The sequence below is a fragment of the Orbicella faveolata genome, unplaced genomic scaffold (assembly GCF_042242905.1).
Source record: "Orbicella faveolata isolate gen_17 unplaced genomic scaffold, um_ofav_v1 contig_2, whole genome shotgun sequence".
Lineage (NCBI taxonomy): Eukaryota > Metazoa > Cnidaria > Anthozoa > Scleractinia > Merulinidae > Orbicella > Orbicella faveolata.
In genome coordinates, this window is record NW_028301547.1 from 2197004 (window position 1) to 2215078 (window position 18075).

Consider the following 18075-nt stretch of genomic DNA (forward strand, 5'->3'; position numbering starts at 1 on the left):
TTTTATGGAGGCTACATGGGACTCAAATGAAAGTGACAGGCAGACTTTCCTCAAGCCAGCTTTTTTTCTTGGGCTGTATGCAAAATAATTTTTTTCTCCTTATAACATGCTTTTTTGGCTTACTGAACGTGCATGAATGTTTTTTTTGGCAGTGGTCGTGTGAATGAATTTTTTGGGGTTACAGGTTTGCTTGCAGGATATTTTCTTCAAAATCACTCACCCCTCTTCAAAAGTCAAACGTTCCCCCCTACCCCACCCCCTTCCGACCTTTATAGAACCAAGTATTTTGGTTGCCACGCAACGTGACATGACGCGACGTCGATTTGGCTTGCCAATGGTCGTGTGAATGAATTTTTTGGGGTTACAAGTTTGCTTGCAGGATATTTTCTTCAAAATTGTTCACCCCTCTTCAAAAGTCAAACGTTCCCCCCTACCCCACCCCCTTCCGACCTTTATAGAACCAAGTATTTTGGTTGCCACGCAACGTGACATGACGCGACGTCGATTTGGCTTGCCACCCGTAAACTCGTTCCCAGGCTCTCTCTCCTCTGCCTCCCTTGGTCGTTGCACCTGTCGATCTGCTTGTCGGCGGACAGGAGCCGACAGTATGTCAGATGAAGATAACTTGTGGATATTTGGTTATGGATCGTTGACCTGGAAGGCTAATTTTCCCTTCGCTAGTAAAGTTCCAGGCTTCATTGAGGGATACGAACGTCGATTTTATCAAGGTAGCAGCGATCACAGAGGTGTCCCAGAGAAGGTACATGTAACTTGATACCGGTGTAGTAAGCTTTTCACTAATCACACTGAAACGATTGTGAAATATTTTAATGATTAATTTTAACAAAACCTTAAACGAGGTATCGGGAGCGCACGCGGGAATTTCGTTTATTGCTGCAGAATACAGCGAGCGTTACTTTACCATGAGAAAACACAGCGGTCGTGATCAAATGATATAAACCAGGACGTAACATGTCGATAATTTCGATAGTCGATAATAATCGATCGTTGTCGATCGAATTTGATACTAATCAATCGACAAATACCACATGTCGATAAAAATTGATCACACGATTTCTTGTGATTATCGACTTTGATCGACAAATTAGTTTTTTATTCAACTTTATTGCCATACGGATTTACTTAAGAGCTGTTGACACTTACATAATTTCGTAGCCGATTGAAAAATGTGTCTGCATTTTTGTCGATAAAATCGATAATCAGTTGAAAATCTTGTGATTATCGACTTTTATCGACAAATTAAACCTGTCGATTGACAATTATCAACAAATATCGAGTACTATCGACTTATCGACTACGTTTTCGATGATCGACTTTGATCGACAAGTTTAACGTCCTCCATAAACAAGCGAGGTTGAAGGCCTTCGACCTATGAGCAGAGAGAACACACTTACGAAACCAATAACCTACAGGCCGCTTGGGATTCATCATTTTTTTGTAAACAAGCTTTTGAAAAATACTTCTACACGAAACTATTCTTGTGTAATTTAGCAAAACGTTATATGAACTATGTTATTTGCCTGCTGGGAGGTCCGTGCGATGAAAACCTGTGACCGAGGTCTTGAAAATGCTGTCCGAGGCCGCACGCGCGCCGAGGGCAGTTTCGCTATGTAAATAACTTAATATTTTTTTCCCTCCCTCTCTCAAATCACGTTTATAGTTGTTGACCTTTTCCACCCACACATCGATCGCGGAACGCGATAAGAACTAAATAAATCAGACTACAGGATTCATGGCCGTGCCCTCTTATTTTCTTCAATCAATCCACACATTTTATTTGCCTTCTCTAATCCAGCGGGCCATCAGATCTGTTATAAATCAATTTTAATGGAATCTCAGGGGGGTAAGACCGTCAATAAAATCTGGAACATGGAACATCCTGGAACATCCCAGAACCTCCCGGAACATTCTGGAACATCCCGGAACATCGAATAATTATGACAATTATGAGAAAAATGTTTAAAATTAAATTTTTAAAAATAAAATAAACAAAAATAAACTGGTTCAACTGGAAATATGAAAAATTTTTTTTTTTTCTCAAGCATTTGTCGGCTTACAGTCAGTCCGTATGGTGAAAAACTGTGACCTCGGGCTTGAAAATGCTGCCCAAGGCCGTAGCATTTTCAAGACCTCGGTCACAGTTTTTCACCATACGGACCTCCCAGCCGGCAAATAATATAATAATATTATATATACTTTGGGGGGGTAGGAAGCATTGGGTATTCCTTCAACTGACCACAATGAGTGCAGGCTCCTCTTCTTTTCGGCCAATTGCGTCACAGGGCTTTATAGCACAAACCTAGACGATTCAGATGATGAATGCCAGGTAATTCATTGTGTTTCCTTTGTTGATCCCCGATTTCTTCAACATCTGAGGTTTTCGTAGGAGTATCATACAGTATAGCTTGTTAAGTCAGTAGACATAATTTTGTCACTACTGTTCCGTCTTCATGTTGCAATTATCATCCCCAGTTTCGCGCTCTCCGCTAGGAACGCCTGGCGCTATGACCCACCAAGTGCAGACTCAGCCTTTTCGGTCAAAGATTAGAGTAGTGTGTTCAGGCGTGTACTTGACATGTTTGGTCTACTTTGGTGGCATTCAAATGGATCGAATGACAGATAACAATCTGCACATGAACTTGAACTAGCAATGAATAGATTATAGCCTACAGTAAAAGAGTTTTTAATTAATTAAGAATTAACTTGTACTGGAGAAAACATTTTCCAGGAAAGGCATTTGAACTGTTGGCGACACTTTGAATTCAATTTCAGATCGCCAACACTTGTAACAAATACTTCTTGAGACAATAAAGTTTTGACCAGCGACCCTGTAAGACAGCACGTCGCCAAATGTTTTTAAATTTTGTGTTTGTATTTGTTTACACTGTCATCACAGCTTGAGCAGTCTGAACTAGTTTACACAAGAAACTCAGTGCCTAAGAGTTTCTATTTCTATCTCATGGAGAAACTATTTCTTCATGAGAAATCGTGTATTTAAGCAATAGAGCACTTTTTCTGTGTTTACACAGCCTCATCTAAACACGAGGAGGGTTGGGGAGAATTCAAGACAGTTATGCAAACCCGAAACGTAGTCAAGGGTTTGCATAACTTTCGAGAATTCTCCCAACCACACAAGTGTTTAGATGAGGCTATGCAAATACGGAAAAAGTGCTCTATTGCTCTCATAAAATAATTCTGATCAGAAACACACGCAAATCTAAAACGTGACAACCATGTTTACATACTCTTATCTAAACACACCTATTGACCAATGAGAGCGCGCGTAGTGGCTCAGTTATTTTATAAATACATATCTTTGAACTGACATACTGAATTGAATAAAGAAATCACACTCGTGTACCCATATTTTTCGGTCTGATTAAAGAGTTCGAACGCCACAACCTTGATTTTCTATGAACAACGAAATCTGGGAATAAGGGACAGCCACATAATTAAACTGATGGCGAACGACTGGAAGGAATGGATTAGTCTTCTAAGTTGCGAGCCATCACTCATTGCAGTCATTTTCATTTTTCTCTCGTTTCTTTTCCTTTTTTTGTTTTGCTTTTATTTGTTGTTTTTTTTTACGTTTGTAACGTTTTTGTTTTGCTTTTTATTTTCCAAACTGATACCAGTTTATTTTTGTTTAATTTAATTTTTGAAAAATTAATTTTGCATATTTTTCTCATAATTTTCAATGTTCCGGGATATTCCGGAATGTTCCGGGATATTCCGGAATGTTCCGGGATATTCCGGAATGTTCCGGGATATTCCGGAATGTTCCGGGATATTCCGGAATGTTCCGGGATATTCCGGAATGTTCCGGGATATTCCGGAATGTTCCATGTTCAGGGTTTTATCAACGGCCGGGGGTAAGGCTGCCGCTATTATTTTATCGGACACCCAAACATAATAGCATAAACTGGTAACTGCATAAGCTTTATTTGATTATTGATTTGCCAGTGGCAAGTAGATAGATTATTTGCTGAAGCCAATAACCTAGTTCGATACTAATTGATTTTTCGTTCGATCACCAAGTTTTTTCATATTTTATCAGGGCTGCTACGTTTAGGGAAAAGTCAAGGAAAATGAGATTGTATTCAAGGTCAGGGAAAAGTCAGGGAGTTTTGTATCAGGTCAGGGAATTTCTGCGTCCCAGTACAAAGTCAGTGAAAAGTCAGGGAATATCACTGAAAACTATTTTATGAGATATTTTTGTGACAAGAATTATCTGAGCCATTCTTATTCTTGTTGATTCATGGCCAGAATAATCATCCTGCATAGTCAGTACTGAAAATTGCTTTACAGTCAGTGAAAAGTTAAGTCAGGGATTTGTTTTTGTTCCAGTGGGTGGCAACCAGCTGTTTATGCTTATCACTCCCTGACAGTTCATTAGGAAGCGATCTGCCATTTTTCACACAAGAGTGTGATTGCAATATTATTACGCATGAGCAGAATATTATTTGCAGCAAAACACCTTTAGACAGTATTACACATGAGCAGACAATTTATTATCTGTAGGCTCTTATTAGTTTTCAGGTCACGTGGTGGGCTCTTGGGCACATAGGCATACAAGCTTGGGGGCGGGGGCCAAGGGGGGCTGCAGCCCCCCCCCCCCCCCCCAGCAACAGAAATTATGTGATTTTTCAGGCAAAATGCTAATGATTCGGGAAATGACGCTTGAGAGAAATATTACAAAATAATGCTGTTTGCATGATTTCCCTTACTGACATAAATAAATTTTCTAGTTATAAGTTACTGTTTTAGAATTTTTTCTTTTAATAAGTTTTGGATTTTCCTTGAATTGAGATTGTCGATGGAGTATGATTGATTGATTATGTAAGCTTTGAATATAACTACTGTTTATTAGATGTGGGAACAATGTAAACATATTTGTTTTCATGCAATTTGAGTGCATTTTTCAACCCGATTTCAGTACTCTCGCATTCGGCTTTGTGTAATTTTTTTTGGGCAAGAAAGCCATCCCCTGCCAAGTCCGAAGGTGCCCGTACACCTATGCTTGGCCAATGAAAAGGGAGAAAAAAAATGCATTGAATGATGATAATATATCTACCAGCTATCACTGAGCTCTCATGTCTTGGACCTGAGTCATGAAAATTACAACCAACATGTCATATCCTACTGAAAGATTTGAGCTTTTACCAATCCTATTGTCAAAATTGGGAACTCGCACACTTTCAAAATAATATGTAAATGTTCACTAAATTAACAAGAATTTTTTTAAAATTATTCAAGATATTAAATTAAGAAAGCATTGATTTCTGTTCTCAGTTTTGTTCTGGGTAATGACAAATTTTTATCAAATTGACGTTATGGACATATTTATTATCTTTGCTCACTTTTTATTGGTTAATCTGGGGTTTATGCTCGCAAGGTAACTCAGGTTTGAGATTTTATTGACAAGTATAAGCAAGTATCATCAAGAGATGCCTAATGACATGGTTGCTTAATATTATTAATGTCAAAACATTTGATAGGGAACTGTAGTAACCATTTTGATATATCCATAGTTAGTAGTGGGGACTTCTACTAACTATGATATATCCAAAAGCATAAAATCAAGGTTGAAATTTTGTTTTGCATGATGTTATGCAAATTTGCAAATTTCTAATCTTGATAAATTAATGAGACTTATAATATTTTGATACATTGAAACAATCTAGCCTGAAGAATGATCCCTCTCCCCTTCCCCTTCCCCCCAAAAAGACATAGTCTTAAAGTTTCATGCTTTCAATAACATAGCACATCGAATTTTTACTGGTTAGTTGATTAAATTAAAGCTCATTTATTTCTCTTCATTTTGTTTTCAGCCTGGAAGGGTAGTTACTCTTCTTGAAAATCCTGAGGTGAGCTTAGAGTGTGTTTATCTGTCAGTTCTTATCTCTGAATCTTCCAATTCACATTCATTCATATCTGGCCGTATATTACTCCCTGGGGTCAAAGTATCTTTTAGGTTGCACTCAAAGAAATAATATTCTCAAACTCGTTAATAATTTATGAAGTTAAAACAAAGAAAATCACAACTGTGAAGGAGGTTTGGATACCCAGTCTTAATTAGCATAGATTTTGACGATTTTACTTCTCCATTTACTCCTTGTTTTTGTTTCAATTGAAAAGATATATCAAACAATCAAGACAGTCTTTCATCAGCTAAGCAAACACCTTGGTCGATTTCGTCAAAAATACTCTGCGCTGCACATCGTATTTTCAACTCTCTTCTCGGTGTTTCGATATCCCGATGAAACACTGTCTCTCTTGTTTGGTATATTACATGAAAAAAACACCCTTATTTCCATTTTTAGGCTTGTTATCCACAGGTCTCTCTAGTCTGGTCTACCAGCAAGGGCTCCTTTCCTGAACAAGAGCTGGTAGTCAAGCCTATTCCATTTTAAAAAAAAGCTCGAGCTACACCCAAATTGGTCTCCTTTGGCGTTTAATTCAAATAATTTTTCTGACAAGCATCCCCGACCTTTTCATATGGGAGCCACCCTCAGGATTAATGCTATCACCTGTAATCTTGACACTGCTCTGATTTTGTAAGGAGAAACAGCATGTGTATGTCGATCAGTCTTGGGATAAAAATTTATATCTGAATGTGCTACACAGCAATGATGTGGATTTTACAACCAATGAAGCACTTTAAATTGCCATGGCTGATGCTAAATGAAGCCTGATTTAGTTAAACTTTGTAAAGGTTTTGCTCCAGATATTCTGATATGCTTCCCACAGAAGGTTGTTTGGTTTAAACCTGAACCCCCACCCCACCCCTCCAGAAATTCCAGGTCAGCTTTATGATTTCCTTCAAAATGTTTGGCTTTCGAGACACCTGTTCCCCTCAGAATCTACTATGAACTTACATAAGAATATCTGGAACTGCACAATGCTCTCTTCAATTATTGTTCTGGAAATCTCTAATTAATCAACTTTTATTGCACACTATTAATTTTACAGAATTAATTCACATCAGTATTATGAAATAAATATGAAAAGAGAAATGCATGTTGCATCTGGCTATGGAAAGAATAAACTAAAGTTTAACTAATATTAGTTTCAGCTTAACTAACTACAGTTTTGGTTTTGTATCAAGTATGGTAGGCAAGCAGTGCAAGCAAAATGTTCACTCACCTTTGACACTGTATGTGTTCATGTACATTGCAGGAAAAAGTATGGGGAACTGCCTATGAAATTGCAGCAAAAGACATACCAAAAGTGATTGACTACCTTGACTTTCGAGAGAAAAATGGTTACAAAGCTACATGGGTGACATTTCATCCAAAGGATTTGCACAGATGTCCTTTCCAAGCAAAGATATACATTGCAACACCTTGCAATGAATTTTATCTTGGACCTGCCCCCTTATCTGAGATTGCTGAACAAATTTTACAGTCCAAAGGTCCCAGTGGCACAAACACTGAGTACCTCATGAATCTTGCTCAAGCAGTGCGAAGCATTCATCCAGAGATAACCGATGATCATTTATTTCAGTTAGAGGCTTTAGTGAAGAATGGTCTATCAACTTCTTCCTCTAAATGCAAACCTTCTTAATGAATAGTTGCTGTAATTCCTCTTTGAAAACCTCCCCCTTTTAAAACGGCTTTCTGCTGATTTTACTACCTCTGTTCTTCTTTCACTATATAAGTGCCCTCCCTCACTTCAATTCTTGATAAGAGGCACCTCCCTAATAAGCCTCCAGTTAGAAATTTTTTATCTGTAATGAACAAGCATTTAAGTGTGTTTAGAAGTCAATAATTCACTGAAACTACAGTCAAAAAAAGAGGAGCAAAAATCTTTCAAGGTGCATATATTTTCATATTAATCAGGATAATATCACTGGGTATTTATAACTTGGTTACTTACAGAACACAACGAGCTCGCTGCCTCAGATAAAACAAGGTAAATTTAACACACCCCTGAAGAACAGAGAATGACAAGCATAGTAATTACTGGTCAGTTAATTATTATTATTATGATAATTATTATCATAATTAATTATGACTGGCTTAATTATATATGTTTGTTATGCTCTTCTTGTTAGGGCCGTTAAGCCAGTATTAATTGCATAAGGCAAACCAAGGTACCATACTTCCTCTGTCATTTTCTTGTTTCAGTAATTTCTTTCATGAAGGAGGAAAGTGAAAAAAAAAAAACCTAGGAAGAGAATAACATACCAGACAAAAAAATATATCCCACAATAAATATTTAAATAACCCCGGTGTTCTAATAAATGTTTCATCATATTAATTCATTTAATAAATTATTTGTATATTAACCCTAGCTAAAATAATGATCCAGACTGGTTGAAATGCAGTTCCTTATTGTTTCGCATATGTCTTACAAAACAACCAGATAACTCCGTGTCTGATAAGCAGGAGGAAGATATTTTCCATTCACACTGATCCCGTTTGAGTTGGGTGTACTGTGGTTTTCGTGGTGAAAACTGTCTCTCAGGTTAATAGCGCATAATCGCGGTAATTATAAGGGTTAACCAAGGTGACATTTATGTCAAACACATTTTAACCGGTGTCACAGTGATATGTGTATCCCCGTGATATGTGTATCCCCGCACACATATCACTAGTGATATGTGTATCCCCTCCAAGATGGCGACCAGTGATATGTGTATCCCCCACCCCCCTCCCCTCTACTTTAAATAGCAATATCCTTCTTGAAAGCGCTCTCGTCGTCCGGTCGCTTACTGGACGAACGACTAACCCAAACAGACTTAAAACACAAATCTCAAATTTTGTAGTTGAAAAAGCATACGTATCTGCTGCTGGAATTGTGTTCTTGATCCTAACTGGTTTTCTGCGAGCAGGATATAATGAATTTAAAGTTGAACACCAAATGGATCTAGATATATTTCAATTTGAGTTTCACGGCACGGGATTTCTAGGACGATATTAATTGCGCGGTGCATTCTCACCCATCGAGTAACGCATATTCTCCACTGTTCATCGCCTTGTTTGCATCTGAATTATTCGTGGAGTGAAACACATATCACTGCTTCGACTCACTCGCCATAAAATGATTAGTGGCTCTCGTGTATCCCCTGCACCCGCTTTTCAGTTCGACTTTTTGTAAGATATGTTAAGTCTCAAGCTGTATACATTGCTATACTGCGAACATTGCTAACAAGTTTCATAACAATCGACGTTTATTCTTCGGCAGTTAGCCTTGATAACGGCTGTCTTCAGGGGATACACATATCACTGCGCCAAGTAATAATTAGTGATATGTGTATCCCCTGCATGCGGTCGTGTACAACCGAGGTCAGTGAAACTCCAGAAATCCCAAGCTATGAATAAATGCCGGGTGTGAATATTTCTAGCAAGCCAGTTTTGACAATGCAAATGTAATGGGCATTTTTCTTCTTGGGTAGAAAGCCAATATAACAGCTGTGTCCATGGGGATACAAATATCACTAGTTCATGAAATAATCAGTGATATGTGTATCCCTTTTATCCCGTGCACGCGTGCACGCGTTTTTAGTGGAATTATCGCGTTTCAAACTCTAGTAAATCCAAGCCGTGTAAAAACGTCGGGTGCTAATATTGCCTGCAGTTTTGACAACGTTGATGCGCTATATTATAACAGTTGTGTTTATGGGGACACACATATCACTGCGCCATGAAATAATTAGTGATATGTGTATCCCCTGCACGCGATTTCAGTTTAGATATTTAGACATTCGAGTTGCAAACTCCGCAAACCTCAACCTGGGTATAAACGTCGTCGCGAGTAAGCAGCCAGCACGTTTCGGCAATAATTGGCCATTTTCTTCGATCAGGTAGATTAAGATAGCTAATCTAAAGGCTGTGTTTAGGGGATACACACTGAGATCACTGCGCCATGAAATAATTAGTGATATGTGTATCCGCTGTTCGAAGTTTTAGTCAGATATGCAATCGAGTCGGTTGGAACTCAACCAAACTCAAGAAATCCTAATCTGCTCCGTTGGGCGCGAATTCATTTCTGGTTTCTCCTACTCTTTACAGCGCTCGTTGGAACCTCGCAACCGAGTCGCCATTTTGTTCGTTGAATGCCCAGGCGCGTCAGTGTTTTGTGTATCCCCACAGGGGATACACATATCACTAGTGATATGTGTGCGGGGATACACATATCACGGGGATACACATATCACTGCCGGGCATTTCAGTCATTATGTTTAAATTCAAAACCGTAAACCCTCTAGATTCGTCTGATTATTCAGATTATTTGGGGAAAACAGACACTGAAGTTATCAAAAGTTTGGAACAAGGCTTTAATTCCCTGTCCCTGCAGAAATAAACATTTGTCGATCTTCTATTGGGAGGGAAGGGGAAATGATAATCGAGCAAAGTTTAATTCCCCTTGGGCAAATAGTTTACAGTCTGGCAATCAGCTGATATAGGAATCTAATGTCATAGGTTCATGTCAAGAGAGGCGCCTTCTGATTGGTAGATTTTCACCAAATGGTCTGGTACCACAAGTCACGAGACTTTGTCACGGGACTGCTGTCACGGGTTCGTCTCAATAAAAAAAAATTTGTTATCGGCGGGACATATAGGTTGTTGCAGTGCAATTTCTGTGTTTTTTTAGCCCGAAATAACAACAGTTACTTTAGGAAAGAAGGTTACTGTTGTCTTAAATGTTTATTGCAATGAGTAAGTTTAGATGTAAGTGTTTAAATCTCACTGTACATGTGAAGGAGAAGGCGACTCGCGAAGCGGATGGAAAAGCGTTTGTGGCAGAGACTTGTACGGCAGCTTTCTTTGATCAGGGACTTTATGAAGTTGAACTGGCAATTGGTGGAATAACAAAGGTAAGTATTCCCTTGATAGTTTGTAACCAGAAAACATTTTGGAGCTATCTCAAAAAATTATTGTTGACAAAACCGCGAAGGTTTGGCGCGCTTTTGGCTTTTCACAGCTTCGGTACGTCTCTTTAGATGTGAAAAATATCAAGATTTATCATCTGTTATTTTGCTTTACTAGCAGTACTAAGCTTTGTTTCCTTGATAATCCTTGCAAGGAAGTCAACCTTGTGACTTGAAAGGATTATTGCATCAGAGTTACGGCACAAGTGTCTTGTATCACAAGCAGGAAATTTTACACGACAATTGCTGACAATGTACGTGAACGTACGTCAATAAAGCTTCCAAAAACCCCTATGGATTTCCTTTTCAGTGTTATCGCCTTGTTCTTGTCCAAATAGCTCATTATAAAAATATCTAGGGGAGATTGTTAAAATGAAGCTCAAAATGGCAGCAGGGTTTCGATGTCTGCAGGAGTTTTAAGCTTATGTTATTATTTTTTTTTTGTAATATTTCGTATCATAGTTTTCAACATCGTACAATATTGAACAATACCTTTTAAAAAGAAATCTTCTTTTTCTGTTTCAATTTAGGAAGTGCCAAGCCTTGTTAGAGAGACCAGAGTAGAAGACTGGGATATTTTTACTTGCATCAATTGTAACATGGACACCCATGCTTTACATGCAGTCAAAAAATATGATCGTGTCCTTATAAACAGAGCACTAGAGGTAAGAAAAGATCTCGCTGTTTCATTAGAGCAGGGCTGATGAAAATAATTAATGATATTGGGGTTATTTCAGCTGCTTATTTGCCCAAAAATACTTCTGTGGTCTTGTCACAAATCAGCTGGATTTAAGAAACTGTCTAACTGTTGTCTAGGTTGCCAACTGACAGTTGCTTAGCTGACACTTTGAAAGTGCAATGCTTAAGGGGACAGTTTTTGTAGTGAAGTATCTGGCGTATTTTTCTCTTCTGTTACCTTTCCTTTCGGTATACTCTGTGGAAATCATTTTAATCATCCTCAGCGTTGCATCCTACATACATGTACATACAGAGTATACATACTTGCTCTATTTTTTTATTTTGACCTTGATAAACTGGTACTGTCTGGTGCCTCATTATTACCCTGTTTCATCCTGGGAGAAGGTGGTATTGGTGTCAGTATTAGTATGCTCAGAAGATAGGGTTTCCATTAAGCATTGTACAGTTGAACCCTGATGTACATGCAAGAAAGTTCTTTATAACAAAGTCCCCGACCATTATACAAATTCTTACGGCAATCCAAAGTAAATACCAGTAAAATGCATTCATGTATTACACGCACTTATCTTCTGAGTCCCATTGCATGTCCTTAGATTGCGGTAATTCACTGTAGAAGCCTATTTTGGTTTTATCTTTCTTTCTGATTTAGTTTGTTATGGGTTAAACTTTAATTCAGTCACTATCGAGAGAAGTAAAAATGTTAAGTTAATGGAAACCTTTTCTCATTGTTTCAGAGTGACCCTGTTGTTCATGGCAAGATATCCAGTTCCTCAGAGTATTCCTCCGTCTTCAAACTTGTTGTCACACCAGTGAAGGAAAGTGATCAACAAATTGTTGATAACTCATGTAAGTTCAGTAAGGTAACAGATATAGTCCCTGTCGGCTAAATAATGATATATGTTTGTACTTGTGGTTTATTTCTTGCCAAAATCACCACAGTCTTGGATTCTTGGAAATTGTTTTTAAAAGAGGTTCTTTTCGAGAAAAGCGCAAATCATTCTATTACATTGTCGAGATTTTTTCAGTCATGCTGTAAAGCAAAGGGTGTGGTGACCTCGGGAACAGACTGCTCTTGCCCCCAGACTCAGTCAATCCTCATTTGACTGAGTCATTAGAGATTCAAGTCAGACCTTTTCCGTAGTGTCTCTAATTGATTAACCTCAGTAATGAGCAAAATGTAATAGACACTCTGCAGATCTTTCTAGAGGTGATAGTAAAAACTTAGTACAGAATATGTGGTTTTGGCTTTTATCTCAGATTTGCTGCTTGCAAAGGAGTAGATGTTTGTAAGGAGAGGAATGTATTTTCTCAGACTTTGGGTCTTAGTATTTAGTGGAAAGTGTTAAGTGCAAAGTTCAGTGGTAAGAGGACACCTGACTCCCATTTCATGTTAGGTTACATTTTTGTTAATTTACCTGTTGAACCCAGTGGTTATAATAATAAGGACTTTGACTCATAAGCATGTCAGGAATTCAGACTCTGGAATCAGGTTATGTTGTAACTTCCAGTTGCAAAATCACTTGCAGGATTGTCCATTTCAAATAGCTTTGGTGCATGTATCATATTGAATAATTAAATTAAAGAAAGACCACTAAAAACTGCAAATACTTTTAGGAAATGCAAAAATGAATTGTTGGTTGGTAAATTTGTATGTTCCCAGTGGTTCTTCTTTTTTTTCACAGGCAAAAAAATTTTACCAGTCTCTTGAACAAGATGAAAGCTCTTAAAGTGTCCATCTTGCCATGTGATAAAAATGTGAATATATTGAATTTTTCTCTTAGTCACAAGATTGAAATACAATGGCTTTTTAATGCAAATGTAACTTTAATTTATTGAATATAAAAATATCAGGCAAGTTTTCTTTTTCCCCACCTGGGACTATGTTTAGTTTTCAAACATTTACTCGTAAAAGGGACATATCAGTTTAAGTTGATTCTGCTCTATGTCATTATAAATGAGTGAATCTTGTGATCAGTTGCAGGGAATGCTGTTTTGCTTGGCCAGGATACGATTTCTCTTGCCATGGTCAGTGTACAGGAACGTGTCAAAAAATACCTTGAGGCTGAAGAAAACGCCATGAATGAAAGAATACGGTAACAGCAGTATTTCTTGTTTATTGTAACCCAGTCAAAGTCACTTTAAGCTTGTGCAGATTCGAGGGATAGATCATAACATGGCCTATTAATTTTGCAAGCTCAAATGTTAGCCTATTCCATTCCATAGTCTATGAAACAGTTGAAAGCAAGCAGATGCCTCTGAAAGAAAGTTTTGCTTTGAAAAATTTCTCATTTAGTCATGAAGAGGTGATAACTATATTTTGCCAAGCTACATGTGCCCTAGAAGAAGTGAAAAAGGTGCTTAACCCTTACACCATAGCTTGCACAAAATGAAATTACACATTTACCAGAAGGCTTAAGCAGCCTGATAATCTTTTTCTACACACAGACATGACTGTAAATGAAAAGTACACAGATAGCTGCCAACTACAGGTGGACCCCACTAATTGGAGCTTGGCTATTTTAAATTCCTCGTTATTTCTGCTTGTAACTCAGAACCATTTCCCTTGAATTTGCCCTTCAGTCATTTACTATCAGCTATTTTAAACCCCCACTATTTTGAATTATTTTTTGTTTCCCCTGAGAGTTCAAAATAGCCGGATTCAACTGTGAATAATTACTTTTGACACCAAGATCAGCTCAAATTCAAACCTGTTCTGGTCTCCCATGTGTTCAGCCTGTTAAGATGTTTTGTAGTATCAAGCTGGGTGGCAGAAGTGTTAATAGTTGGCAGAGAAAAAGGCTAAAGGTCTATGGATTTGGTAATAGTCAGGATTAGTGATCTTTGGTGTGAAGTAAGCAGCAAAATTCATGAAGTTTATTGTTGTCAGCTAATTTGCAGCTGCTGGCACATTTTGACAGGGCTGGGTTTTGTACAACTTATAATGGAGGTTTAGCCTGTTTAGCTTTATCATGCGCTCCTAAGGCAAATTAAAGCCTAGAGTCACACTGCACTTATAGGGATGTTCAAAGAATGCATGAAATTGAGGATTTTGAATTCCTAACATCTGGCAAATTTCTTTGATGTCATGACAGGAAATTCATTGATGAACAGAAGGCAGCATTTGCTTCCCTTCAGTCACAGGTGTTCAAGGATAAACAGGCTGTTTATTGGTATGTGACATGTTCTTGGCATTCATTTCATGTGACTCTTAAAAGTTTTCCTTGTGATTCAAGAAGAAAGTAGCTCTGATGTAATGTCATTCAGATGTGTGTCATGTGATAAACATGTTATGTTTTGAAGATCGTACAAGAAAATTAATTACACTAAAAAAGTCTTTTTTCACAGTATAGTCAAAAGTCCATAACCTAATTATGATTCGTTACTTTTATTGTAATAGTACTATCAAAAGAGAAGAGGAAAAATCATTGGAAGAGTCTCTCAATGAGGCAATAGTAGACAGTTCATTAGATACTCCGGTGCCACCCAAACCTGGTATGAATAATAACTATATCTCATGTTAATTTGATTTCTGTCTGTAAATTGAAACATCTGCCCTGCTCTGTAATGACCTCATTTTTATAACCTACAACTTTTCTCTCTGTCTCTTCAGAAAACACAGTCCATAAACTGAATGATCACCATCCCGTTAACCAAGTTCACATAACTCAAGTGGCTTCACAAAAATATCCCTTGCATCTTGGTGTTAACCCATCTCGGAAGACAAGGAGGTTGCCACACAAACCACAGCAAAAGGACTGCTCATTAGAATCTGATGCAGATCCTGTCTTTTCATTGGACGATTTCATGGATGACACAGAACCTTTCTTTGAGTCTGAAGAAGATGATTTCAGTAGTAGTGGTGAGTACAGTGATTTGATGTGACTTGATCAAGTTGTATGAATTCATAAACTAAGCAGCACTGAAATAACGTCAGCTGAGCAGTCTGTTTTTTTTTTTTTTTGTCTTATCCAGATAACAGTTATCAGAGTGAAGAGCCAGCCTACAATCCCAGGGTAAAGAATATTAAAAAATCCATGCAGTACTCCACATCGGTTCCCATTAGTATGCCAACAGGGAAAAGCTCACCTCCAGACGACGATCATGAGGTACTTTGTGTAAATACCTAGTTCATCATTATTCTAGTAGTGTAACCCATATCTTATATACTATCTGCTGTTTCAGGGCTATCGTTAAGTTTTGTGTCACTTGTAGCCTTGATCTTCACACCTGTAGCAAACTTGTTACTTTGTGGGTAATTAGTATCAAGAAAAGGCAATTTTACCCGTAACATCAAGGACCTCTCAAACATACTCGGCCATAACAGGTGTTACAGGTTGCAGCCCTTGATGACAGCTCTGTGTATGGTTTTGATGGAGTTCTTTAAAGCAGTTGTCTGTTCTGTCCCTATCTAGATGATTGCTATTCATAGCGTTTGAATGGCTGCTAAGTTTGCTTTTTTCTTCCATCACAACACTATGTGAGGGGAATAAGAGTTATTTTATTAAGAATTATAGATTCTTTCATCTACATAGTCACTTGTTTGGGTGGTTAATGGTACCAACCATGATAATTTATATAATTTATATTTTTTTCCTTTTAGTTTGCGATACCTGAACCAAGCAAGATTGGCGAATCCATGAGAGCATTAGCTCGCAGTGTACATGACAACAGAGAGAAACTCTTTGGGGAATTACCAAGACCAAGGCGGAGTGCATTCTCTTACAGATAGTGAAAAGAGTTAAAATAATATTATAGTAAGTTCGACAAATTACTACTAGGTAACTTTGTGAAAAAGCTAGGAATAAAATTTTATTTGTCACAGTCCCTGTAACAGCTTGCTCTTGTATTTCTGTGCAGGGTCATGTTTTTGGCCAGTGCTGAATAAAAATAAAGAAGTAAAGAAAATGTGATTTGGTCAGAGCTAAATAACTAATTTATTTTCTATTGCATTGACATTTACAAATCACTTTGAAACTTGTTTATCTTAGGTTAAGTGTGTAATGTGTGGTTCTTTATTTGTAATGACAATGGTTTTATTATGAGTAGGTGGGCAGTTGTGAAATATTGAATTTTTCGCTCACATTGAATAGGACAAAGGTAGATAACATATTATTACTCAGTGGTGATGTGCATCCTATTGCTGCCACTTGACAAACTTTTTGTTTCAGTAGTCATCTTTCAATGATCACATGGTACAAAATCCACCATGCTTAATGTCTAAAGAATGTGACAGCCTGGAAAACAACACAACTTGAACTGGTCGATGTTTAATTCTTTGTTTTTATATCCCGGTGGGTAGTTTGATTTCTTGTACAATCTGTCAGACCTGTTGTAAAAGGCTTATTTGACCAACTAAGATCTAAAAGGTGAGGGAAAACATAGTTGTCACTGCAGCATGCACTTGCAGGACTTGTGACATTGTACGGGGTCAACTATATCCACAAACTTTTTAGATTTTTGTGGCTCCGTTTTGGTGTGTTGTGTCGGTTTATAAGGACATGGGAATAATAATCATATTTCCTTCAATTTAGAATCAATAGGGAGCTTTAGCAATGACAAGACCAGCACCAATGATGATGGCTTGTAAAAACTGGATTCATATTTTACCTTTGAATGTTGCAACTGAGTTGATCCGTTCAGTACGCCTATCAGTCTAAAAACTTGCTTAGGTTAAATATGCAATGACAATGTTCAATTCCAAAGGAAGAAAAGAAGAAATTAACCATTGCAGTTCAGGTTCTCTAAAATACGTAGAACTTGGTCATTATTATTTATGTTGTTGTTTTGTAGATGATGGGTGAGAAATGTGTCGAGATTGAAAAGGCATGTGCAGAACCATTGTTCTGCTCATTGAACCTTTTGTTTCAGGATGTTCTTGTTGGCATCTTCATCATGCTTTGCTTAAGCTCCCTTATGTTTTCTTGTAGTGATTTGTTTACATGGGCTTTCCTGTTTTTCTGTTTTGTTGTTTTTTTTCCCCTTTCTTTTTTTCCAAACCCACTCAGTTCAGTCATTGTCAGGTGGCAACAGTTTTTAATCATTGTAAAAAAATTAAAACATTCATTCTATAGAAATGGAATGGTAAAATACCTGGAAGAATTTAAAACAGTCATGGAAACACAGAGTTTTAAACTTTCAAACTCTACAGAAATATAGTCAATGTTCTATAACTTTGAAAAGTAACCCATAAAAACATGTTATTTGTTTATTTGGTTTTTCAGAGTTCTAGAAACTCTGCTCCCAAGCAATCAAAGTATGTCGTTATGAGTTGTTTTGGTGTTTAGTAATAGATTTGTGTGATATTATATCATCAGATATTATTTAAAGGTCTCATGGTTTTACCTAATGTTTAAAGGACTTCCCAATTGATGTAACCAAGAAGTTATATTTTAGTGTTTTTTTTTCTTATAGATGTATAATATAAACTTTTCTGGGTTGGCCTAATGGCATATTAAACAGATTTAACAAAGGCATACACG

General features: G+C 37.5%; 2 protein-coding genes across 2 annotated transcripts; both read left to right on the forward strand.

The window, feature by feature from the left end:
• Positions 1-46: 46 nt before the first annotated feature.
• Positions 47-8326, forward strand: LOC110058189 (putative glutathione-specific gamma-glutamylcyclotransferase 2). Its single transcript, XM_089290791.1, has 3 exons — positions 47-760; positions 5853-5888; positions 7201-8326. Exons 1-3 carry the CDS (start codon positions 347-349, stop codon positions 7585-7587), a joined length of 837 nt encoding a protein of 278 aa, XP_089146917.1. The 5' UTR covers positions 47-346; the 3' UTR covers positions 7588-8326.
• Positions 8327-10535: 2209 nt separating this feature from the next.
• Positions 10536-18069, forward strand: LOC110058304 (uncharacterized). Its single transcript, XM_020764935.2, has 9 exons — positions 10536-10843; positions 11428-11562; positions 12331-12442; positions 13572-13689; positions 14689-14766; positions 14994-15088; positions 15207-15455; positions 15569-15702; positions 16197-18069. Exons 1-9 carry the CDS (start codon positions 10670-10672, stop codon positions 16323-16325), a joined length of 1224 nt encoding a protein of 407 aa, XP_020620594.1. The 5' UTR covers positions 10536-10669; the 3' UTR covers positions 16326-18069.
• Positions 18070-18075: the final 6 nt, after the last annotated feature.

Excerpts from the sequence above, each read along its gene's own strand:
- LOC110058189 (XM_089290791.1), top strand. The coding sequence starts at position 347 with ATGAATTTTTTGGGGTTACAAGTTTGCTTGCAGGATATTTTCTTCAAA. Across the intron at positions 761-5,852 it reads ACAGAGGTGTCCCAGAGAAG|CCTGGAAGGGTAGTTACTCT; the intron begins GTACATGTAACT and ends TTTTGTTTTCAG. Across the intron at positions 5,889-7,200 it reads CTCTTCTTGAAAATCCTGAG|GAAAAAGTATGGGGAACTGC; the intron begins GTGAGCTTAGAG and ends TGTACATTGCAG.
- LOC110058304 (XM_020764935.2), top strand. The coding sequence starts at position 10,670 with ATGTTTATTGCAATGAGTAAGTTTAGATGTAAGTGTTTAAATCTCACT. Across the intron at positions 12,443-13,571 it reads ACAAATTGTTGATAACTCAT|TTGCAGGGAATGCTGTTTTG; the intron begins GTAAGTTCAGTA and ends TCTTGTGATCAG. Across the intron at positions 15,089-15,206 it reads TCCGGTGCCACCCAAACCTG|AAAACACAGTCCATAAACTG; the intron begins GTATGAATAATA and ends CTGTCTCTTCAG.